The sequence below is a fragment of the Neoarius graeffei genome, chromosome 28, assembly GCF_027579695.1.
Source record: "Neoarius graeffei isolate fNeoGra1 chromosome 28, fNeoGra1.pri, whole genome shotgun sequence".
NCBI classification, from domain to species: Eukaryota; Metazoa; Chordata; class Actinopteri; order Siluriformes; family Ariidae; genus Neoarius; species Neoarius graeffei.
In genome coordinates, this window is record NC_083596.1 from 49,277,129 (window position 1) to 49,303,423 (window position 26,295).

Below are 26,295 nucleotides of genomic sequence, written 5' to 3' on the forward strand. Positions count from 1 at the left end.
CTGCACAACCCGATCTACTGCTTTTAATTCTCGTGGGGTTGGCAAGTATGCTGAGCTTTATCAAAGTACAAATTATATTGAACAATATGAAAGACCAAAAAGTATGACTCGGCCAAGATTAAACTCATTCAAATGTCTCACCCATGGGGTGGCACAGTGGTGTAGTGGTTAGCACGGTCGCCTCACAGCAAAAAGGTTCTGGGTTCGGGCCCAGTGGCCAACAGGGGCCTTTCTGTGTGGAGTTTGCATGTTTCCCCGTGTCTGCGTGGGGTGTTCCAGTTTCCCCCACAGTCCAAAGACATGCAGATTAGGTTAATTGGTGGCTCTAAATTGACCGTAGGTGTGAATGTGAGTGTGAATGGTTGTTTGTCTCTATGTGTCAGCCCTGCGATGATCTGGCGACTTGTCCAGGGCATACCCTGCCTCTCACCCATAGTCAGCTGGGATAGGCTCTAGCCTGCCCACGACCCTGCACAGGATAAGTGGTTACAGATAATGAATGGATGTCTCACCCTATTACTTACGCATTTGAGAGATCTTGGAAAAAAAACCCAGACTAATCTTCAGTAATGCACCTTTAGCATTAGACCTGCATCTTCATCCTCCACAAATATTATCAAGGGTTATACTGCTTTAGGAGATCATTAAAGGGTCAGAGGAAGTCCTCAGAATGGGTTCTGCTTCTTTAGGAGATCCACTAGACCAGGGCTTTTCAAAGTGTGGGGCGCGCCTCCCCTGGGGGGCGCCAGAGTTCTTCGGGGGGGGCGCAACATGAGGAAACATAAACCAGAATAAGTTACTATTGCGGACATTTAGCGAACTTCAGCTAGACTTTGCCAGAGACAAAATGGATTGATTTTTAGTACCTAAAGCTACAGTGAGTGAGGAGACAGAGTATGGGCCAAGCAAAAAAACAGACCCTCCAGGATTTCGCGATGTTGCGATTTGCAACTTCAACGCAAATTCAACCAATCCTCGCGAATTCAGGGCGGTGTTGCAATTATATCCAATCACCGCAACCTTCCTGCAAATTTGACCAATCGTTGGCGTCGTCTTGAGGTGACGTCGACAAACTACCTTCCGCCTTACTTCCGTGTATACGTTCAAGAGAAGCAGCATGCTCGCAGTGTTGCCAGATTGGGTGGTTTCAAGTGCATTTTGGCGGGTTTTGAACATAGTTTGGACTGGAAAATGTCAGCAGTATCTGGCAACACTGCATGTGCGAGACAATGTTCTGTTACTGAAAGTGTGTAATGTTTACAGTGAAGGACTGTGTGCACTTTACATTACTTTTTTACTTAATACAAGAAATTAATGGACGCCAACATTTTTGCCAAAATGGTATTTTATTTTCCATTGTTTAGGCAGCTTCGGCATCATACTGTGAGATTCTGTTCAAATTGTTTTTTTTCTTCTATGAAGCCTGAGCCATTTATTTTATTAGTTTATAATTATTGTTTAATTTAGTCTTCAGGAGAGACTGCCTGCACACAGTACTAGTATTAATAGTTTTTTTTCTTACATGAAAGCTGAGGCATTTATATTATATTTTAAGGTAATTTCATGTTGTGCTGTGAGGTTCTCTGCACTTTTGAACCAACAGGTGCATTTGGATAAGTAAAGCCTATTTTTCTGCATTTTTGTAGTCCTGGTAATCTTTTATATTGGTAAAGTTGTTTATAGGACCATTTCTCATTGTCTTTGTTTTTTTAATCAATAGTTTTTCGGTAATAACTTAATATTTAACATATCACTCAATTTTAATCACAAAAAGAGAAAATCGCAACAATTTCTCGCAACTTTCACTTCCTCCCACAATGTAATCGCAACAAAAACCTAAAAAACACCGCAACTTTCATCGCAATTTTTTGGAAACCCCCCCGCAACATCAGACATTTTAGCCCGCAACAATCACAAAAAAGGCCCGCGAAATCCTGGGGGGACTGAAAAAAGAAGGAAGTATGACCACGATTATTTAAAGTTTGGATTTTCATGGACTGGATCTGAAGATGCTCCACTGCCACAGTGGAGCCAAGAGGTGCTAGCTAACGATGCTGAGATGTTTAAAGGAACAGTCCACCGTACTTCCATAATGAAATATGCTCTTAACTGAATTGAGATGAGCTGCTCCGTGCTCTCCGAGCTTTGCGCGACCTCCCAGTCAGTCAGACGCAGTCAGACGCACTGTCACTCCTGTTAGCAATGTAGCTAGGCTCAGTATGGCCAATGGTATTTTTTGGGGCTGTAGTTAGATGCGACCAAACTCTTCCACGTTTTTCCTGTTTACATAGGTTTATATGACCAGTGATATGAAAAAAGTTCAGTTACACAAATTGAAACGTAGCGATTTTCTATGCTATGGAAAGTCCGCACTATAATGACAGGCGTACTAACACCTTCTGCGTGCTTCGGCAGCGCATTGATACGGAGCTCAGATATCAATGCGCTGCCGAAGCACGCAGAAGGTGTTAGTACGCCTGTCATTATAGTGCGCACTTTCCATAGCATAGAAAATCGCTACGTTTCAATTTGTGTAACTGAACTTTTTTCATATCACTGGTCATATAAACCTATGTAAACAGGAAAAACGTGGAAGAGTTTGGTCGCATCTAACTACAGCCCCAAAAAATACCATTGGCCATGCTGAGCCTAGCTACATTGCTAACAGGAGTGACAGCGCGTCTGACTGCGTCTGACTGACTGGGAGGTCGCGCAAAGCTTGGAGAGGTACGGAGCAGCTCGTCTCAATTCAGATAAGAGCATATTTCATTATGGAAGTACGGTGGATTGTTCCTTTAAAATGTGTAAAACAAGATGTTTTAAAAAGAAAAGCACAGATGTTGAAAATGTGTAAAAAAGATGTTTTAAAAAGCACAAATGTTAAAATGTGTAAAAGAAAAAAATAAAAATGTGTACAACAACCATTTTTTTTAAATACGAATGGAACATTAAGTATAGCAACAACAAAAATTGTGAGGGGGGTGCTGTTGTTTATTTGCTCTCTGAGGGGGGGCTGACTCTCCCACACTTTGAAAACCCCTGCACTAGACCATTCTGAGATCAAGTCATAAGTAGGACTTTACCTGATTTTCTTTTCCTTATCAAGCCACAAGCTGCTAAAGTGCAGGTCAGCTGGCCAGCAACAGCCAAATCTTGAGATGATGAAGACACATTGTAGCAAATGATAATGTGATTTTATTTACATATGAACCAAATGATAAGCCCATGTCAAGGTCCTTAACTGTAGCTACAGCAGCAGTCAAAGTCAGTCATGTTATCGGAGGCAGACTTATTACTCAACATTATTATTTTTTCATCAGTCTTTCATTTTGTGTAGCTGCACTGATAAATCTGTCCTGAAAAGTATAACTGTGTCGTCAGCATCATGAATGCCAGTGTTATGTTTGTGAATTCTATTATTCAAGAGGTTGAATATGAAAAGAAATCAACAAGGGACCTAAGCTTGCACCTTGAGGGACACCATATCAGAAGACTCTACATTAATGCAAATAAACTAGTAACCTTTTGTCAAATAAGCTCTAAAGCGGGAAACTGATAAAGGGAGGAAGGGAATGAGAAAAAGACATTATGTGATGAAGAAACGGGAAAAGAAAGGGGTGCGTGAAAAGGAGGCGGTAGAAAAAGAGAAAGAAGAGGTGGAAGATGGTGTGAGAGGGAAAGAAAAAAAATGGACCTAGAACAGAGCCTTGTGGGACACCATACAGCACATTTTTCAAAGAACGTTCATTAATGTGAATTAACTCGTAACAGTATTATCAGATCTACACGAGATACGTTTTCAAGCCTGTCTAGCATAATATCATTAACGGATTTGGGATTAAGATGCTTCCATAAATCAGAATGACATTTCGAATGAAAAAGAATAAGAGCTGTTGGATTAAAATTTTCTAAAATAATAAATGTTTTAAATAATTTCATAAGAATATCCTGGAAAAGAAGACATTATTTTTCTGTGTATGATTTTTACTATTAGTTAATAGAGTAATGCTGACACATTTTTTGTGCTTTATCCATTTAAATGAGTAAATATTACAATCATACAATCACCTCAATAAAAGAAATCATTATTTATACGAGTTCCGTTCATTCGTTTCACTTGTTCCGTCTATCAGGTCACGTTTGAGTGTAAATATCAGTCATGTGAAATATTTCAGTTTGGTTGTTTCAGGATTGTTCTTCCTCTCCAAAAGGATGATAGTGTCCTGTTATAACAAGTTCTAAAATAAAGTGGAAGCGTTTATCCACTCTAGAGATGAAGCTGATGATGATGGTGAAGAAGACCTCTCGGTTTCATTACGAGTGGAAAAAATGGGTCGGTATGTAGAGGATGAGTTCAGTGTTCCTGATGACGCCATTGTGTACAAAAGTGTATGAAGGTGTGTATAAGCGTGTTTCCTCAGAAGCCTTTGATGTGGCAGTACGCCTCCAGGCTGGAGACGGTGATGTAGAAGAGCCACAGGCAGGTGAACAGCATGGACGTGAGGATTTTGAAGACTTTAGGCCCACCCAGTTCTCCGCCCACAGAGGGGCGGCGCCGCAGCATGAGCACGCCCATGCTGACGAAGGCGCAGATGGTGAAGAGTGTAACAGAGAAGGCCAGCGAGCCTGGCTCCACGTGGAACGACTGACCTTTGACCTCCCAGTAGATTGCTGAGATGGACCAGGCCACACCGATCCCCAGGAAGACGTTCACGGCGTTGCTGCCGGTCACGTTTCCCACCGAGGCGTCGGCGTACTGATCCTGAACCGCCGCGACCTTACTTGCAAAGGTATCTGAGAGAGACAGGTGGAAAGGTAGAAAAATGAAAAAAGAAGATGCGAAAGAGTCAGAAAACAACAAAGAGGAAGAAAGGAAAGAAATAAAAATTAGATCAATAAAAGAAGGGGGACATAAAAAAATAGAAAAAGAAAGAAAAAGAAAGTGAAGGAATGACAGGGAAAACAAAAAAAGAAAAAATAGAGGGAGAGGATGAAATTAATAAACAGAAAAAAAATGAAAAGCAAAAAAGGAGAGAAGTATCATTAAGTGTTGAAAATATCCTAATTAAAGAAAGCAAAACAACACACACACACACACACACACACACACACACACCAGGGATGGAGGTGCCGAGGGCGACGAACACCACAGCCGTGACGGTGTCCCGTAGCCCCACGGTGCAGCCGAAGTGAGACGCCAGGTCTCCGATGACGGCCGTGAGGAGGCCAATGACGGAGATGGAGACAATGAAGCAGGCCCAGCCATTCCAGTACCCAGTGGGCGGGACAAAGGCGAATATCAGCTTCCAGAACACCGTCATCATGTGCATGAAGTAATCGCAGTAGGACGGCCGGCGTGGCTCGCCCCCTTCACCCTCATCGTTCTCTCCTGAGAGACACAAACAACAATTCATGACACAACTTCCTCTGCTCTCCAGCGACTCCGCCCACAAACACACTTTACACACTTGACATACTTTCAGCATTTCATCTTTCCCAGAAGAAGGGCAACATTTTGTGGAAGAAGCCCGTAGTTTCAGCTTCAAACGCTCCTCCCATGGCCCACAAACCATCCCGTACGTGTTGTACACGTTTCTGGCCACAAGCTTCAGAATCTTCAGAAAGTTCAGTGCACTGTTTTTGGAATTTTTTAAGACTTTCAAAGCAAGACGCTGATTAAAACTAGTTCATTGCATCATGTTCTTAAATCTTATTCAACATTTTATTTGACACAACTGAAAGTCACGTTAGGCCACACCCCCAAACTGGACTGAATGATAAAAAACTCTGTGCTGAGGAAGAAAGTGATTCAGCTTCAGGATGGAACGATGACTGTTTTTAGATCTGTGATGCCTTTTTGCCCGCTTATAGATAATAGTTTATCATACAGTGTAACACACACACACACACACACACACACACACACACACACACACACACACACACACACAGTACCTGCACTAACAGTGACAGCCTCAATGAACTGTTCTCTCCATGAGTGTGTTCCAATCACTTCAGCCAGGTTAGTGTCCTTTAACAGACGATCGACTGTGTCCTACACACACACACATACACACACACAGGGATCATTGTAAAATATGTTAATTCATCAGAGTTTTGGTTTGCACACATCAATCCTTCTGAACACACACACTCACACACCAATCTGAAAAGTGAAACGAGACTGAAAGAAGGAAAGAATCATTGGTCAGTCACGACAATCCGAATACACACGGGTGACTCTGATTGGTCAGTGCTTTCTTTTGACAGCCCAATCGCCAGCGTCCTGAGGACGGAACCCGAGACTCAAAAGCATCCAATCAGAGTTCTGACCAATAAACTATCTACCAATCCATGAACATGTCTCATGCAGAGGGGTGGAGCCTTCTCTACCGGGTCTATCGTGCCATTGGGGGCCATTCCCTGGCGGATCTAGGGAAGTGGGAGAGGAAGTGTGTGGTGTTAGCACAAAACACACACGCGTACAAAGAAACTAACAGGCCGCTGGGAATTAATGCATCCGTCCACATCAACTAAATGACAACAAGTCTCAAAGTATAAATATTGGCACCCCCATTCAATGTGTGTGTACCTTAAAGGCCATACTCTCTTCAATAATGACCTCCAACTTGCTGTGTTCCCCCAGAACCGGCCGCCCCTTCTCAGCGATCCTCCTCGCCTCTTCCTGCTCAGCACTGGGAGTACCTGAGAATGTCAGAGAGAGAGAGAGAGAGAGAGAGAGAAAGGAAAATCACACAACCCCTCTCAAAATATAGTATAGTACTGTAGAGCATGTACTATATTTAGTGTTATAATAAAAAAATTCTAATAATACATCATCATTTCCATAGCAACAGCTCATTCTCAGGGACTTGTACAGCTCAACAGAAATGGATCGTTTCACATAAATGGCGAAGTTTACTTAACATTTATGGAGTTTAAGGAGTCTCCAGCATCAGCACTGAAGTAAAGCTGTAACAATGTAAGTTTTCAGAGGCGTTTACACGCGTCGCGGTTTCTCAGTTACACGATAAGACATGGTTTTTTTTTTTTTGCCTTATTAACTTTAAGAGAGAGAAGAAAAATAGATGCTGGTGAGGAAACAACTGTTTATAATTCAGGCCTGGATCCATGGAGGGGCCAGGGTAGGCCTGGCCCACCCAATCACAAGGCTGGCCCATGCATCCAAGAAGAAGAAAGAACATTTTTAGATATATTATATCTGTATATACAGTGGTGCTTGAAAGTTGGTGAACCCTTTAGAATTTTATATATTTCTGCATAAATATGACCGAAAACATCATCAGATTTTCACACAAGTCCTAAAAGTAGATAAAGAGAACCCAGTTAAAGAAAGGAGACAAAATATTACACTTGGTCATTTATTTATTGAGGAAAATGATCCAATATTACATATCTGTGAGTGGCAAAAGTATGTGAACCTTTGCTTTCAGTATCTGGTGTGACCCCCTTGTGCAGCAATAACTGCAACTAAATGTTTCCGATAACTGTTGATCAGTCCTGCACACCGGCTTGGAGGAATTTTAGCCCATTCCTCCATACAGAACAGCTTCAACTCTGGGATGTTGGTGAGTTTCCTCACATGAACTACTCGCTTCAGGTCCTTCCACAACATTTCCATTGGATTAAGGTCAGGACTTTGACTTGGCCATTCCAAAACATTAACTTTATTCTTCTTTAACCATTCTTTGGTAGAACGACTTGTGTGCTTAGGGTTGTCGTCTTGCTGCATGACCCACCTTCTCTTGAGATTCAGTTCATGGACAGATGTCCTGACATTTTCCTTTAGAATTTGCAGGTATAATTCAGAATTCATTGTTCCATCAATGATGGCAAGCCGTCCTGGCCCAGATGCAGCAAAACAGGCCCAAACCATGATACTACCACCACCATGTTTCACAGATGGTGAAACATGAACGAACTTCCGTGAGTGAACTTCCGGTTGTGAGTGAACGCTGGAGCGCGTCTGGCTGCCGCTGCTCCCCCGGAATTCGGAATTTGTTTGCGGCTACCTTTAAAACTTTGTTGTGGACTAACTCTGGCTATTTTCTGCACTATTGGTGCAGATAACGAACTACTTCACTCATGAGTCAGACTTGCTCCTGATTACTTTTCTGGATGAGATTTGCTGGTCTGTTTACCTGTGCGATGGCCTGTTCTACCTGTGCAACTCTGCCTGTGGATTACGAGTAGACTGTGTTGCTGCTGTGGATTACTTGTGGGCTGTATTATACCTGGACCATCTGTCTCCGTGGGATGCTCTGGCGGTGTGCCTGCTTGTGCTTTTCTGTGCGAGCCCTCTCGTGAGTACTCTGCTGGGTCTGCTTGGTAAGTGCCTTGCTTGCTATTTTAGTGGGTGAGTCTCTTGCTTATGCATGTCGGTGGTTACTCGTGTTGGCTAACATACTAGATACGCATGTAGGTTTTATCTGTGCAAGCCCTCTCATGGTTCTCTGCTGGGTCTGCTTGGTTGGTGACTTGCCTGCTACTTTAGTGGATGAGTCTTTTACTTAGGCGGCTCAGTGGTCACTCGTGTTGGCTAACGTAATAGATTCTGCCTACTGGCTACCGCCAGAGATTAATGTCCCTGTTGTGAATAAATCGGTGACTGATTCCCACCCCTCTGATGCGACCTTCGATGGTGTTGCTCTGGCTCCTGGTTGAGCTTTGGCTGTTGTCACCAAAGCCCTGTCAAATTCCGCACAAACTGTTGCACTCGTCAACCATGGTGAAATACTCAGCTGCGTTCTTTCATAGCCTACGTAAAGACTCTTATAAACTCTCCGATGCCCTTAAAATGCACCAACATCTTGGCATTCTGCGTCGTCGGCCTAAATACATGCACAGAGGCTCTCGCAGAAAGTTTGCTCGTTTTTCTCACCCCAACAACATTGACTCTGTTTGGAGCCGGTGTCGCAACCACACTGGTCCTGATGCTGTGAAGCGTAATGCGAATCAGGACAATCTATGTGCTGTAAAGTTTACCAAGCCCTCTCCAATCTGCGGCTCAAATGCACTGGCGATGTTTGCTCTCTGTAATGTGCGATCCCTTAATAACAAAGGGCCGTTCATTAATGATGTAATTACAGACTTGGACTTGGACTGTATGTGCCTAACAGAGACGTGGCAGCTTCCAAACGAACATATATCGCTAAATGAAGCTGTACCTCCAGGCTATACTTTTCTTGATAAACCCCGCCTGTCAGGGCGTGGGGGAGGTTTGGCTGTAATACATCGCTCTGGTTTTAAGGTTGTGGCTGTGCCCCTGCAGGATTTTACATCTTTTGAGTGTCTTGGCCTAAGTTTTACTGGCAGCCAACCTCTACTCATTTTACTGGTGAATAGGCCTCCAAAGGCATCCTCTGTTTTTATAAGTGAGCTTACTGAGCTACTCTCCTCTGTATGTCCCAAGTACTCCATCCTGGTTCTGGGTGATTTTAATATACATGTTGATTCTAATCATTGTAATTTTGCTGACCAATTTCTAAATGTTTTAAACTGCTTTGATTTTACCCAGCATGTTAATTTTCCTACACACTCAAAAGGTCACACTCTGGATCTCGTCTGCCCTAGTGGTACATTGCCGTCTGACATCTCACCTAAAGACCTCTCTATTGCCGCTTTTCCACTACCAACGCGTCTGAGTTGGGCTGAGCCGTGCCGTGCTGAGTTGGGCTGAGTCGAGCTGAGTGGGGCTGTTGGAGTTGCATTTTGACTACAACCGTGCTGAACCGTGCTGGCTGGAAGTGGGTGGACACATTGGGTGGAGTTAGCGAAAGTGGGTGGACGTCAGGTGATGTTGTTAGGCGGCGCAAACAGTGACATCAGTGACCTTTTAAGCGGTAGTCTCACAACCCGGAGAGTAAACAATAAACATGGAGGACATGGAGTCGTTAGTGTTGCTGGTCTTGGTGCTGTGGCTTGCTGTCGCCAACAACGCCAACAGATACTGGCAAGAGCGTATAGATGAGGCGAGGCGCATAAGGCTTCATAATTCTCTTAATTCTCCTTCTTCCGGGTTTACGGTGTTTGCAGATCCCAGCGTGCTCGCAGGGCGTGTGTGGGCGTGTGAGGACACTCCTCCTCACCAATCAGTGCACAGGGGAGTGTCTCCTCATGCCCCTAGCCCCACTCGGCTCGGTTTGGCTCGCTTCAGTCCCACTCCAAAACCGTGCGAGTTTTGGGGGCTGAGCAGGGCTGAAGCGAGCTGAGTCATGCTGTTCTTAGATAGTCGAAACGCGAGCCGTGTCAGGCTGAAGTGAGCTGAAGTGAGCTGAAAAAGGGTAGTGGAAAAGGGCCATAACTCAGATCACATAGCTGTTCTCTTCTGTATGGCTATCCCTGAGCCTCAGCACCGCCTCCGCCCCCTGCGCTCCATCACATACCGGAACACTAGGAATATCAACACGACTGAGTTAGCTAGCTTACTACGTTCACAGCTTTCAGTGCAACCACTCAGTTCATGCTCTGATGACCTAGTGTTTTCCTATAACTCAACCCTCACCAGTACATTGAATCAGTTTGCTCCCCTGAAAACCCACACTGTCTCTTTTTCTCACTCAGCTCCTTGGTATACACCTGAGCTGAGGGCAATGAAGGCTGCTGGCCGAAGGCTTGAGCGGCTCAGTAAAAAGACTGGGCTCACTGTCCATGCACAAGCTTTTAAAGACCATGTTCTGGTTTACAAGGAGGCCCTAAACAAGGCTAAGTCCTTGTATTACTCCACTGTCATTGCGAGAGGTCAGAAAACCCCAGAGCCCTGTTTTCCACTGTACATAAAATCCTTCAACCATCTAAATCCTTCCCACTTACTCCCTCAGCAGATCTCTGCTTTGATTTTCTAAATTATTTTGGAAATAAAATCAGCACCATCTACAGGCAGCTCCAGTCGTTCTCTTCTCCTACTCTGAGGGACGGTCCATCTCTGCCTGCAACACCTACTCAATCACTCTCCTGTTTCTCTGCTGTTGATGAGGAAACCGTCCATGATCTTGTCACCAAGGCAAGGCCTACTACCTGCCTCTTGGACCCCATGCCCACCCCTCTTGTTAAAGCCTGCTTGTCAGCTCTCTGTCCCCTTCTTGCCAAAATTATAAATACATCTCTCCAGACAGGTGTGGTCCCCCACTCCCTAAAAACTGCAGCCATTACGCCTGTCCTCAAAAAATTTGGAGCAGCTGTGGATGATTTTAAGAATTACCGCCCCATTTCAAATCTACCATTCATTTCTAAACTGCTAGAACATACTGTGGCCTCCCAGCTTCAAGACCACTTAACATCACACAGCCTGTGGGAGGAGCTTCAATCTGGCTTTAGGGCCAAGCACAGCACTGAAACGGCCCTGGTCAAGGTCGTAAATGACCTGCTGATTGCTGCTGACTCAGGCCACTTCAGCACCCTCCTACTGCTGGATCTAACAGCTGCATTTGACACTGTCCGCCACAGCACTCTATTCACACGGCTGGAATCACTTCTGGGCGTCACTGGCACTGCACTTTCCTGGTTTAGGTCATATCTCACAGGAAGGGAACAGTTTGTCTCCATTGGTGATTTCTGTTCCCCTAGTGCACGCCTCCCACATGGTGTTCCACAAGGTTCTGTCCTAGGTCCCTTGCTTTTCATCATCTATATCCTTCCCCTGGGTCATATCCTCCGTCAGCATGGCCTATATTTCCACTGCTATGCTGATGACACACAAATTTACATTCACACTAAACCCTCTCATCCACTCCCCCTCTCACAATTGTCCACCTGCCTGTCTGATATTAGTAATTGGATGACACACAATTTTCTTAAACTCAACCATCATAAGACCGAAGCCATAGTCATTGCCACTCCAACACTGCTGAAGAAGTTAAATCTTGCGCAGTTCTCCATCCCAGGTTACTTCACCACCATCTCCTCTGAAGTGAAAAACCTGGGCGTCATCATTGACTCAGCTCTTTCTTTTGACTCACACATAAAACACATTACTAAAACAGCATTTTTTCATCTCAAAACTATCTCCAAACTCTGCCCCTCACTAAGCCTCCCCACTGCAGAGACCCTAATTCATGCTTTCATTACCTCCAGACTTGATTACTGCAATGCCCTGCTCATTGGGCTTCCAAGTAAATCAATAAACAGACTGCAACACATCCAAAACTCTGCAGCTAGACTCCTCACCCATACTAGACCTTGGCATCACATCACACCCATTCTCCATCAGCTACACTGGCTTCCTGTTAAATTTCGCATCCATTTCAAAATCCTCCTCCTTGTTTACAAGGTCCAGCACAACCTAGCACCCACGTACATCTCTAGTCTTCTCACTCCATACTTACCCACCCAAAATTTACGCTCCTCTGATACACTCCTTCTCACCACCCCCTCCACAAATCTCCGATCTATGGGTGATAGGGCTTTTAGTGTGGCTTGCCCCAAACTCTGGAACAGCCTCCCACTTTCATTGCGTCAATGCACCTCCCTTTCATCTTTTAAAACCATGCTCAAAACTTATCTTTTTACCCTTGCTTTCTCATCATAATGCTGAATGATTGAGGTTATTATTTTTATTAATAATTTATTTTATTATTATTATTTTTAATTGTATTGCTGCATTATCTGTTTTTTTTTTTACTTTGTTGTTGTTTCTGTGTCATGCTTCTGTGCTTTTTAACTAGTTCTACTTTGACTTTTACTTACAATTTTTACACTCTTTGTAAAGTGTCCTTGGGTATCTTGAAAGGCGCTCCAAATAAAATTTATTATTATTATTATTATTATTATTATTATTATTATTAGATGGGATAAGGTTCTTATGCTGGAATGCAGTGTTTTCCTTTCTCCAAACATAACACTTCTCATTTAAACCAAAAAGTTCTATTTTGGTCTCATCCGTCCACAAACATTTTTCCAATAGCCTTCTGGCTTGTCCACGTGATCTTTAGCAAACTGCAGATGAGCAGCAATGTTCTTTTTGGAGAGCAGTGGCTTTCTCCTTGCAACCCTGCCATGCACACCATTGTTGTTCAGTGTTCTCCTGATGGTGGACTCATGAACATTAACATTAGCCAATGTGAGAGAGGCCCTCAGTTGCTTAGAAGTTACCCAGGGGTCCTTTGTGACCTCACCGACTATTACACGCCTTGCTCTTGGAGTGATCTTTGTTGATCAACCGCTCCTGGGGAGGGTAGCAATGGTCTTGAATTTCCTCCATTTGTACACAATCTGTCTGACTCTGGATTGGTGGAGTCCAAACTCTTTAGAGATGGTTTTGTAACCTTTTCCAGCCTGATGAGCATCAACAACGCTTTTTCTGAGGTCCTCAGAAATCTCCTTTGTTCGTGCCACGATACACTTCCATAAACATGTGTTATGAAGATCAGACTTTGATAGATCCTTGTTCTTTAAATAAAACAGGGTGCCCACTCACACCTGATTGTCATCCCATTGATTGAAAACACCTGACTCTAATTTCACCTTCAAATTAACTGCTAATCCTAGAGGTTCACATACTTTTGCCACTCACAGGTATGTAATATTGGATCATTTCCCCCAATAAATAAATGACCAAGTATAATATTTTTCTCTTCTTTGTTTAACTGGGTTCTCTTTATCTACTTTTAGGACTTGTGTGAAAATCTGATGTTTTCGGTCATATTTATGCAGAAATATAGAAAATTCTAAAGGGTTCACAAACTTTCAAGCACCACTGTAAGTATATAGAGCACAGCTGATGAAGGATTTCTGTCTGAAATATCCTATTTCTTCTGAATATACATGTAGATTTATATTATATATAATTTGCCCACCACAAAATCTTCCAGGCCCACCCCATTACCGAGAGCTAGAGCCAGGCCTGTTATAGCTGCTATAATGCAAGTGAGAACAGGAACTGACTTGTTTTGCAGACATTCCATGATATTCCATGGAATGAAACAGCTATTTATTCTATCCACATTCACTGGAAATGAGCAATTGCGTGCTCTGATTGGCTACTCTAGTACTAGGATATCAGCTCATATACCGTGAGTAGAGAAAAACAAAATGGCAGAGCGCATGAAGTCAGATATATCACTTTCAAGTATTTAAAAGAAACAGAAATAGCAAAAAGAATATGGTTATTTTCCCCTCCCAGTATCTCCTGTTCCACACTCCAGCCCAGTCGGTGGCAGTAATGCACCTTTAAGTTGGTTTGCCAACCACCAAAAAACCCAAAAGAGGAAGAAGAAAATGGCGGTGCATGCTGCTGAACCAACCGAGGACGAAATAAAAACTCTACTCGAAAACAAAACCGCAAAAAATACAAATAAAAAGCAACAAAATATGGAATAAAAGTATTTGATGGTAAGAACGTATCTTTTTATTTTTCAAGAATTATTATGATCACATTTTTCACAAATTGCTCCTGTCATTTCGCCCGTTTGTTTACGTTCTAAGCAGAAATAATTTTGTCGGACGTTTTGTATAAAGTTTTTATTTATCAAGTTTGCAAAAAAAAGCTCCATTTCTCAAAATCCAGTGAATGTGGATAGAATAAAACAGTTATTCCACTCAATCTCATCGTACATGGATTATAGCCAACTCAGTGCTACGCGCCTCGTCGCCTATCAGCTCATGTACAACTTGATTTTGTGGAATAAAACACTTATTATTGGGCGTGCTCTAGTAGGAAAATAATCAACTTCAGGGTGGTAGGAATAGCCCAGGTCATCCCAACACCCTGCTGTTGATTAGTTCCTGACTTGGGTGTTTTACTCCACGCTCAGGCCATGTAGAATGAAGAGGGTTTCAACAGCGTGAAATAAAAAGTACAAACTTATGGAAGGAAAGTAAACAAACACTCAGACTGCAAGTATGTACTGATGATGACGGACAGCTTACCCTGATTCAACAACAAATCTGCAGCATGACCCAAATCACACAATCAGTCAATCAATTAATCAACTGATAATGAAACACATTTGTAGTTTCAGTACTTTAAATTTTACGAGTAATATTCAATCCGTGTTGATTGATGAAATACACACACACACACACCTGAAATTCCTCTCTTGAGCCACCGAGGTTCTTTGAGGATGATGTAAAAGTTTTCTCGCTTATCAAGTTCCTGGACATTGATGATTGGCACCTGAATTGTCTTACTACACACACACACACACACACACACACACACACACACACAGAGAGAGAGAGAGAGAGAGAGAGAGAGAGAGAGAGAGAGAGAGAGAGACCCTGATGCTTAAGTCACATCAAAGATGAACTTGCATCAATACTTAACAACAGACTGTAAATTATTTAAACACACACACAGTGCATCAGAAGTTTGTGCATTTAAGTTGAATAGAAACCAGAAAACAATCACTGAATCACCACACAGCTGCTACAATGCTTTCACACAACTTAACTACAAAACTACCAGATAATTGCGACACAACTATTACAATATTGTACAACTCGGTAATTATTACGTAGCTACTCACCTAAAAGTTATCATACAACAACAAAACCACTGCCACAACATGACAAACCTGGGACAGTACTGAAGTCACAACATATAATTACGACATAACAAACACAAAAATACCAATGAAGGCTGAAAACACAAACTATCAGGACAGTACAACAAAACCATCACACAACAACCACACAACTGCATTTTTATCACAAAACTATGACCTAAAACTGCTGTAAAGCTACTACAAAACTACAACAACCACACCACAGAACTCCAAGTGCTGTACGAAAACAATTACCGCACCAGAAAACACACAATTATACACAGTTAATACAAAACGACCAAGCAGACCACCATCATCTCCAAACAACTACCATGAAATTAGCAATAACAAAAAAAAACACTATAATACAAATACGATCTGACTTTCGAATCGACCGTACAACAACCATAGAACTACATCTACCACACTAACGAAATGATACACAAGAAACACACAGCTATCATAACGTGAATACATAATTACATGACAAACCACCACAAACTACCAAATAACTCCCATAAAATTAGCAAAGAACAGTTCAAATTGTTGTTATTGTTGATTTGTAATCATTTAAAGTGCTGATGACACGTTTTTGACATCTTTGGCGATGTTTTATAACATAAAAAGTAATTCCCGATGATCCATATATTAATTCACGAAGGCGCCTATTTTACAAGTTATGATAAAAAACGCGGCTATTTGGGCAAATTTGATGGGGCTGCAGCACCCAGGAGACGAAAGAGGAGGAGGAGCTATATGACGTCAGCGAAAGAACCTTCCTCCTAACTTACCAGTTTGTTGTTGATGCGGCAGGTGTTCAGTTCATCATTATTAGTATTTTTATTATACATTATTATATATATGAGTGATTCCATGCTTATGGGTACTGAAATGGGGACATGAACTTATTCACCTAAAACCATTTCTTTTTTTACCATCAGGTCACAAAACATGTAATCTTTAATGAATGATATGTTAAAAGATAACTTTAATTTTCTGAGATGTAATAAAAACATTTATATGCCAAAGTCAAGCCTATGAGTTCCAAAATGATGTCTGTTACATTACTTCTGTTACGATTGTCCATCTCGCGTCTGTTACAAATTAATTATAATCTAGCTATATACCATGTTAATCTTATTGAAAGAATGTGTATGTTTATTCTACTACACATGTTTATTAATTATATTTGCTAAAACATCACCTTCCTACGTTTCGAAAAGTAATTCTACATTGTTAAAATTGAGAATATATATGTCCACAACACTTCTGTTACGTTCTGACTTTGGCAATATAAATATGTTTTTATTACATCTCAGAAAATTAAAGTTATCTTTTAACATATCATTCATTAAAGATTACATGTTTTGTGACCTGATGGTAAAAAAAAAAGAAATGGTTTTAGGTGAATTTTTAAAAATAAGTTCATGTTCCCATTTCAGTACCCATAAGCGTGGAATCACTCATATATATATATCGTATCGTCTCGTCTCGTCTCGTCTTCTTCCGCTTATCCGGGACCGGGTCGCGGAGGCAGCAGTCTAAGCATGGAAGCCCAAACTTCCCTTTCCCCAGACACCTCGGCCAGCTCCTCGGGAAGAACACCGAGGCGTTCCCAGGCCAGCCGAGAGACATAGTCCCTCCAGCGTGTCCTGGGTCTTCCCCGGGGCCTCCTCCCGGGGGGACATGCCTGGAACACCTCCCCAGGGAGGCGTCCAGGAGGCATCCGAAAAAGATGCCCGAGCCACCTCAGCTGGTTCCTCTCGATGTGGAGGAGCAGCGGCTCTACTCCGAGCTCCTCCCGAGTGACTGTGCTTCTCACCCTATCTCTAAGGGAGCACCCAGCCACCCTGCGAAGGAAACTCATTTCAGCCGCTTGTATCCGCGATCTTGTTCTTTCTGTCATTACCCAAAGCTCATGACCATAGGTGAGAGTCGGAACGTAGATCGACCGGTAAATTGAGAGCTTCGCCTTTTGGCTCAGCTCCTTCTTCACCACGATGGACCGGTAAAGCGACCGCATCACTGCGGAGGCTGCACCGATCCGCCTGTCGATCTCACGCTCCATCCTTCCCTCACTCGTGAACAAGATCCCGAGATACTTAAACTCCTCCACTTGAGGCAGGACTTCTCCACCAAACTGGAGAGGGCAAGCCACCCTTTTCCGGTCGAGAACCATGGCCTCGGACTTGGAGGTGCTGATTCTCATCCCAGCCGCTTCACACTCGACTGCAAACCGCCCCAGTGCATGCTGAAGGTCCTGGTTTGAAGAAGCCAACAGGACAACATCATCCGCAAAAAGCAGAGATGAAATCCTGTGGTTCCCAAACAGGATTCCTTCCGGCCCCTGGCTGCGCCTAGAAATTCTGTCCATAAAAATTATGAACAGAACCGGTGACAAAGGGCAGCCCTGCCGGAGTCCAACATGCACTGGGAACAGGTCTGACTTACTGCCGGCAATGCGAACCAGACTCCTGCTCCATTCGTACAGGGACCGGACAGCCCTTAGCAAAGAGCCCCGAACCCCATACTCCCGAAGCACCCCCCACAGAATACCACGGGGGACACGGTCGAATGCCTTCTCCAGATCCACAAAGCACATGTGGACTGGTTGGGCAAACTCCCATGAACCCTCGAGCACCCTATGAAGGGTATAGAGCTGGTCCAGTGTTCTGCGACCAGGACGAAAACCGCATTGTTCCTCCTGGATCCGAGGTTCGACTATTGGTCGAATTCTCCTCTCCAGTACCCTGGAGTAAACTTTCCCTGGGAGGCTGAGAAGTGTGATTCCCCTATAATTAGAGCACACTCTCTGGTCCCCTTTCTTAAAAAGAGGGACCACCACCCCAGTCTGCCACTCCAGAGGCACTGTCCCCGACCGCCACGCGATGTTGCAGAGGCGTGTCAACCAAGACAGCCCCACAACATCCAGAGACTTGAGATACTCAGGGCGGATCTCATCCACCCCCGGTGCCTTGCCACCGAGGAGCTTGCAAACCACCTCAGTGACTTCGGCTTGGGCAATGGACGAGTCCACCTCTGAGTCATCAGCCTCAGTCTCCTCAGTGGAAGACATGACGGTGGGATTGAGGAGATCCTCAAAGTATTCCTTCCACCGCCCGACAATGTCCCCAGTCGAGGTCAACAGCTCCCCACCCGCACTGTAAACAGTGTTGGCAGAGTACTGCTTCCCCCTCCTGAGGCGCCGGACGGTTTGCCAGAATTTCTTCGAGGCCGACCGATAGTCCTTCTCCATGGCCTCCCCGAACTCCTCCCAGTTCCGAGTTTTTGCCTCCGCAACTGCCCGAGCTGCAGCACGCCTGGCCTGCCGATACCCATCAGCTGCCTCAGGAGTCCCGGAGGTCAACATGGCCCGATAGGACTCCTTCTTCAGCTTGACGGCATCCCTTACTTCCGGTGTCCACCACCGGGTTCGGGGATTGCCGCCACGACAGGCACGACAGAGACCTTGCGGCCACAGCTCCGAACAGCTGCGTCCACAATGGAGGTAGAGAACATGGTCCACTCAGACTCAATGTCCCCCACCTCCCTTGGAAGCTGGGAAAAGCTCTCCCGGAGGTGGGAGTTAAAGACCTCCCCAACAGAGTGCTCGGCCAGACGTTCCCAGCAGACCCTCACCATACGTTTAGGCCTGCCAGGTCTGTCCAACTTCCTCCTCCGCCAGCGGATCCAACTCACCACCAGGTGGTGATCAGTTGACAGCTCAGCCCCTCTCTTCACCCGAGTGTCCAAGACATAGGGCCGGAGATCAGATGAAACGACTACAAAGTCGATCATCGACCTCCGACCTAAGGTGTCCTGGTGCCACATGCACTTATGGACACCCCTATGCTCGAACATGGTGTTCGTTATGGACAAACCGTGATTAGCACAGAAGTCCAATAACAAAACACCACTTGGGTTCAGATCGGGGAGGCCGTTCCTCCCAACCACGCCCCTCCAGGTGACATTGTCATCGCCCACGTGAGCATTGAAGTCCCCCAGTAGCACAATGGAGTCCCCAGTCTGAGCACCCCTCAGTACCTCTCCCAGGGACTCCAAGAAGGCCGGATACTCTATACTGCTATTTGGCCCGTAGGCACAAACAACAGCAAGAGCCCTCTCCCCAATCCGAAGGCGCAGAGAGGCGACCCTCTCGTTCACTGGGGTAAACTCCAACACATGGCGGCTGAGCTGGGGAGCTATAAGCAAGCCCACACCAGCCCGCCGCCGCTCACCACGGGCGACTCCAGAGAAGTGGAAAGTCCAGCCCCTCTCGAGGAGCTGGGTTCCAGAGCCCAAGCTATGCGTGGAGGTGAGCCCGACTATCTCTAGCCGGTACCTCTCAACCTCCCGCACAAGCTCAGGCTCCTTCCCCCCCAGCGAAGTGACATTCCATGTCCCAACAGCCAGCCGCTGTGTCCGGGGATCAGGTCGTCGAGGCCCCTGCCTTCGACTGCCACCCAATCCACATTGCACCAAACCCCTACTGCTACCTCTGTGGGTGGTGAACCCACAGGAGGTCGGGCCCACGTCACCAATTAAATCAGCAATGCTTGGCATCCGTGCACAGCTTTCTTGCTAGCTGACTAGCCCCCTCAAGTTCAAGTTCAGTCACTCAAATAAACGAAATTTCTGGAACTAAGATAGCAAACTTGACAACACTATATTTACACTTTATTTACAATGAAAATATATACAAACTAAAAAAGCTGGTAGAAACCGTATGTAATGAATGAAATCGAAATGTAAGCTGATCTCTTACAATACACCACAGCACTTGCGAATCTGCATGGGACTGAACTGAGATTCACCGCTGCCTGTCTATAGTTGAAACGAGCTGTCAATCAAAGAAAATATCCGGCCGCTTTCACCAATCACCAGTCTCCTCGCGGAAAGCTTTGCCATATCCCGCCCATGTGAGGCTCGGAGTCCATAGGCGGGCATTTTCACAGTATTTGTCCAATAACCGTCTTGCATTTTAAGATTGAAAAGCGCATAGCTCCCAAATGCCATTGAAGTCCACTGAGGCTGCGCTGCATCGCGCTGTCACGAGGGGGAAAAAATCATGCACACATTAAAGTTATAATGGAATGCAGGGGTGATAGCGTTCCGGCGCCGCACCGGATTTCTGGCGCGCCGTGGATGGGGGAAAAAAAAAAATCTAGTTCGCCCATTGTCCTGTGTCATTCTGAGATGCGCAGATAGACAGTAAAGGGAATTCCGAATTCCCTTTACTGTCTATCTGCGCATCTCAGAATGACACAGGACAATGGGCGAACTAGATTTTTTTTTTCCCCCAGCCACGGCGCGCTGGAACACTATCACCCCTGGGAATGATTTCGCACTGTAGTTGGGTTGAGCACATAATGATTCTGGATCTGAAATAGCAATGTTATAAGGTCGGCTATAACATAAGCCTAGCGGAATTCATCCTACACTATGTTCGTCATTTTTAGAGGAGGCTGAGCCTCCCTCGTTGTCTTAGAGCAATCGCCCGTGATATATAGTTATTATGCCTTCGCGTTGTGTTGCTGGCTTTTGCTCCAAAACCCACAAGGATGGGGTAAGTTTATTCAAGTTTCCCAGAGATCCCGAGCTGCATCCGAAGTGGGTGAAGCAAGTCAGGCGCGCTTGTGACAAGTGGGAGCCCTCACCAACATCCGTCCTGTGCTCTGAACACTTCGATTTGGATTGTTTTGACACCCTTCCCAGCTTAAAGGAATCTCTTGGGTGTTCAGTTCAGCACAAACATGTGTTGCTGCCATCAGCAGTGCCTACAGTATTCCGGAGGGGGTCTACTAGTAGCTATGCCGGATCCAGCAGTCGCCTGGGACAAGGCGACTCCTCCAAAGACAGTCCTCCTGTCAGAACGTGTTGAGAAACGACATAAGATAAAGGTACGTAGAGCTATAGAGTGCTCCGACATGATGCTAAAAATAGTAACCATGCGGTCTGCGCGACCATCTTGGAAGCGACTCGCTCCAGAGTGCTCATAGAGTACACATCATAGAGTACACATTCATGATAATCATAAATGTAATCATAAAGTTGGCGTGATATCAGTCATGTATTTGCTTGTGAAAGCTTGTTTCTCAAAGCAAACACTGAGGGAAAGCTAACTTAGCCAGACAAGTAGGCTACAGATTGTCATTTGCTTACACTGATGTAGGTTATCAAATATTTTGCTTCATTCAAGGATAAAACTAAGAAGCCATAAACTAGAAGACGTGCCTGCCAATATTATCCTAAATGTATCACGGATCAGGCATAGTCGTAAGCTTATTATGTTAGCCGTTTGCATGCTCCATTAGGAACTATGTATTCAGTGTAGCATACGGCTTACATGATATAAGCAGTGTTTACACATGCAAGACAACAATACACAATATTAAAATATTGATTCCGTAACATTTTGAACAAATACGGGTTGACCTACCAATCCTTGTTATCCAACCTTGTGGTGTTCAATGCTGGGCTGTCTGCCTGTCCACTGTCCATCTCGGGGTCGGAGTCGCTCTCAGATTGCACAGTAACAGGTTCAAACCTGTACGGTTGGATGCACCCGTGTTCGTCATCACTTGATTCTTCCGATCTATCCCACTCACAACACAATTCTAGACTCCCAGAAGAGGAAGAGCTAGAGAGTTCACCGGCGTTTTCATGTGCCATTTCCATTGAGTAGAACAGCCAGTGAACCGCAGCGTGTTCTTCCACTGATGTCACAACATGGCCGCAAGCCACGGACCCAGTTTTCTTGCGCTGTGCAATTAAAAGTTGGATATTCGCGTAACAACAGCTTCTTTTCACATAATTATAACAGAAATCTAACATGTTTGCCATGTTGTATAGTTTATTTAAGAAATTGCATAGAGTCATGTTCGTGTCATCAGCCCTTTAACTCACAGCACCTTTTTACAAACGCCACGAAAGGTCGATGGAGAAGATAAACGTGAAAGAAACTTCTAGAACCAAGAGCACTGAAAAAAAGTTCAGTTGAAATTGTGTAAACGATAAAGCAGTTAATGTGATATGAAAGTTAAATATGACCTGGTTAATATCAAGCTGTACCTTCGGTGCTTATGTGCAGGGAATGATACATGAATGTAAAAGGAAAAACATTATAAAATATAAGTATAAATTTAAAAACTGTACAAAGTTAAATTCTAAATTATAACAAAAGATGAGGTCACAGTCACGATGTGCGTTAATGTCTGTGTTTTTTGAGCATTCACCGCTTACATCTTTAATGGGAAGAAGATCTGTCGCACACTAGACACTACACCATCAATAAAACACACTGTCACACACACACACACACACACACACATTGAACAAATTGATCATTTTCTGTCATTGCGTACTACACTTACATACAGGGAATTTGTATATATATATATATATATGTGTGTGTGTGTGTGTGTGTGTGTGTGTGTGTGTGTGTGTGTGCGTGCGTACCAGTTCTCCTCATTGTTGAACTCCAGTTCGCCGTGTGTTTGTTGGTAGTCGACTCCACTGCGCGCCGTTCCATCCTCAGTGTGAAACGGGATGACCACAGTGCCCCGTGTTCCCGTCTCCCGAGTGACAGTTGCCTCAGCGAAACCCCCACACTCAGCAACAAGGATCTCGCGCCGCCCAAATGAAAACACGCCAGCGTGGTCATCATCCAGAATTGTTACCGTGGCAACCACTGGTTCCACCAGTTGGACGGCCTCTGTGGCTTCGACCCCTGACTCACGCAGGTTTGAGAGATGAACAAAGAAATGCTCGTCTTCCTCGAAAACATCATCATCTATGATACCAATCTATAACACACACACACACACACACACACACATCACTCATACATTAATAATATAACAGTAAGATACACACACATAACTGCCTTATTCAATTGAAACCCATATATGCTCCTGCACAAGGGATTCCTCAAGGCTCAGTTCTTGGTCCAAATATTTTGTTTACAGATCATATAATTTTGTTTTGAGTTCACCATAAAAATTTACCAACTCACTAACCATAAAGCTGTAACTTTTATCTGCTCTCCTTCTCTACCAGTCTACCCAAACTACCAGAGCCTCCGTGACTGGATTGCTTGCTATTCCTCCATCTTCCTGCTTCCAGCTTAAGCCACACACATTCTCTACCTTTATTTCTTTGCGTGTATCTCCAGGTTGAAACTCTAGCATTCCCTCACAGTAATCGTAATCCACTCCGGCGCTGGCTGAGCCATTTTCAGTCCGGTAGTCCACCTGGAATGTTCCGGAGCCACTGCCTCCCCACAGTATAACCCATACACTCAACTGGCCACAGTTTTCGCTGCAGCGATAATGATCCTGCTCAAAGGCCACACGTGCGCAAGTCAGTAGATCATCATTGGAGCCGGTGTTCATACGTTTGGCCTGTTCTGCTGCAGCATGCTTCTTTAACACATTTCCAGCTCCAATAATCATGCGTGTCGCCTGTATGCGGTAAAACGCACGACTCTTGGGTTGCTTTTGCAGGTTCGAATAGTTGGCCATCTCAATCAACTGGTCCAAGTCTTTCTCAGGATGTTGCTGTCGCAGGTCACGTAGCAACCGGATCACCTACAAAGATAAACAGAAACCTTATGAGCAATAGCTTAGCAAAAAGTTTTTTGTTGTCATTGAAACATAACTTTTAGAAATGAGCATTTCAATAACTGAATGTATTAGCATATCATTTTTTCAAGAACAACTAACACATTTCTGCAAGGTCTCAGCAATATGTTAAGAATGATTTCAGAAATTGCTAAGTAATGTTACATTGATGCAACTACTTAGCAACATCTTAGAAATGCTTTAGGAATAGTCAAGACAAGTTTTGTTCACATTATAGCAGTGTTACAGAAACCTTAAAGCAAAATGCCAGCAAGATTTCAAAACTGACTAATCTGTAAGGCTAACTACTGTTGAGAGTTTCTCCTATTCAGCTTCATTTTCTCAGATTTCTCCTAATCTTGCTGTCTCAGTCTCTGTCTGTCTTTCCTTGTCTGTTTTTCTTTCCCACTTTCTCTGTACCTCCTCACGGTCTTGCTCAGGGTCTTTGCTTTTCTCCATGTTGTTGACGTTGCTAGGGCCACCATTGGCATTGCCATGAAATTTCCCCTCCATGATGATGTCAATGCCATTGGGTGCCAGATCGCCCTCCGTCTCCACAATGATGCCGTGGCGCTTGTCGGAACGGTATCGCCGATGAAGATATTTGTAGAGGAGGAGCCGTCGGTCTGCAATCCATGCCATCAGGACACAAACGGGGAAGAACAAGAGGGTGAGCAGGGCTTCCCACACCTGCCACAAAAAGAAAAACATGTACAGTCTGATGGTGTATTGAATGAGAGTTTCCCCCAGAAGCACAGGATCTGATCTTCCTAACACCCTCACATCTAGCAAAAGTGGAAAACAGAAGAGAAGATGATTTGGCAGCAGCCAGCACAATCGACCTGTCCAGTAATCCATGCATGGAAGCAGCAGTCTTTGAGAAGAAAAATGATGGCACATGGTGTTTCTGTATAGACTACCAATATCTGGACGGCATTGCTAAACAGGACTCCTACACCACTGAAACGGGATGATGCTCTCTCTGGTCTTCCTGCACCTGAAAAGTGGGAGAAATCAGCTTTTATCCTAGAGCAGAGGCTTTAGCAGTTTATGGTTATGTCGTTTGGGCTGTGTAACACTCCAGCTCCCTTTGCTTGGTCAAGGGTGTGCATTTTCACGAGCATAAAATTTGCTTTCTGCCAAATCTCAAGCATTCACTGTGTTGTCTACCTTGATGACTTGTTGATGCATGGTCTAATCAAATTCTTACATCTTCATGGCCATAAGGGCAGTCTGTCTTAAACTTCACTTGCCTCATTGCAAACATTTCCAAAGACAGGTGAAGCTCCAGGACCATAAACTCAACTAAAGTATCGCTGAAACAGGCCACTAGAAGACTAACACACTACAGGAGAGCTGCAGTTTCTTGGGATTTGCACCACTACTGAGTGTAACTCATGGTGCTTGAAATGGTCTTAGGGAGAGTTGTTGTGCCTTTTCAAGTACCCATGCCTTGCAAATAGACCCAACTTGGCATGTCCCAACCCCACTTCCCTTCAGGGTGGTGATGGCTCAATGGTTAAGTCTCTAGGTTACTGTTTAGAACAGGGGTCACCAAACTACGGCCCGCGGGCCAGATCCGGCCCACTACCCCCCTTTGACCGGCCCCCCAGCCCCTCTGCCCCCCATCACTTGAACCGGCCCTATGAGGCAATCCCCAAAAGTGGTCATGGCCTATTTTTTTAAATTGCTTTTTGGCAAATAATAACATGTCTGCATCTTGTATTTTGTTGATTTTATCAATTAAAATTGATATTTAGTTATAAAATGAACTATTCATATTTTCCGAATTTTCGTCATATGCTCGCGATCAAGCAGTGACAGGCAGCGCACGCGCAGAGAACTGTCAGTGTTCAGGACAGCAAAATGGCTAGCGGTCAGCGAAAAGCTGACAGAGAGTGCAGAGTTTTTAAAGAACAGTGGGCCACCGATTATTTTTTCGTTCAGTGTAAGGACTGTGCAGTTTGTCTTGTATGTAAAGAAAGTGTGCCGGTTTTCAAAGAATATAATCTGCGTCGTCACTATGAAACCCGCCACAAAGCAGGGTTCGAATTATAAATTTGACCCTATGGGGGTCTCTATTTAAAAAAAAAAAAGCAATGCATACTCGCTCTCCTGGACCAGCGCACTTTTGCGCACTGCAGTGCACAGCTTTCACACACAGGCGCGCG

At 44.4% G+C, this 26,295-nt stretch overlaps 1 protein-coding gene across 5 annotated transcripts in view; it reads right to left on the bottom strand.

Annotated features, from left to right (window-relative positions):
• Positions 1 to 4,417: 4,417 nt before the first annotated feature.
• slc8a2a (solute carrier family 8 member 2a) overlaps positions 4,418 to 26,295 on the bottom strand; it is a 30,608-nt gene continuing 8,730 nt past the window's right edge. Inside the window, exons 4-13 of one of the 5 annotated variants that reach the window (XM_060912938.1) lie at positions 24,545 to 24,814; positions 23,651 to 24,091; positions 22,962 to 23,308; positions 15,043 to 15,146; positions 14,887 to 14,904; positions 14,598 to 14,609; positions 6,593 to 6,705; positions 5,956 to 6,055; positions 5,117 to 5,389; positions 4,418 to 4,794 (exon numbers count right to left, since the gene is read on the bottom strand). In XM_060912938.1, coding sequence (XP_060768921.1) covers positions 4,418 to 4,794; positions 5,117 to 5,389; positions 5,956 to 6,055; positions 6,593 to 6,705; positions 14,598 to 14,609; positions 14,887 to 14,904; positions 15,043 to 15,146; positions 22,962 to 23,308; positions 23,651 to 24,091; positions 24,545 to 24,814 — 2,055 coding nt within the window. Of the gene's footprint in view, positions 4,795 to 5,116; positions 5,390 to 5,955; positions 6,056 to 6,592; positions 6,706 to 10,558; positions 10,588 to 11,061; positions 11,088 to 12,504; positions 12,530 to 13,733; positions 13,764 to 14,597; positions 14,610 to 14,886; positions 14,905 to 15,040; positions 15,147 to 22,961; positions 23,309 to 23,650; positions 24,092 to 24,544; positions 24,815 to 26,295 lie in introns of all 5 variants that reach the window. The other 4 variants (XM_060912936.1, XM_060912935.1, XM_060912937.1 and 1 more) reach the window with 4 other exon arrangements.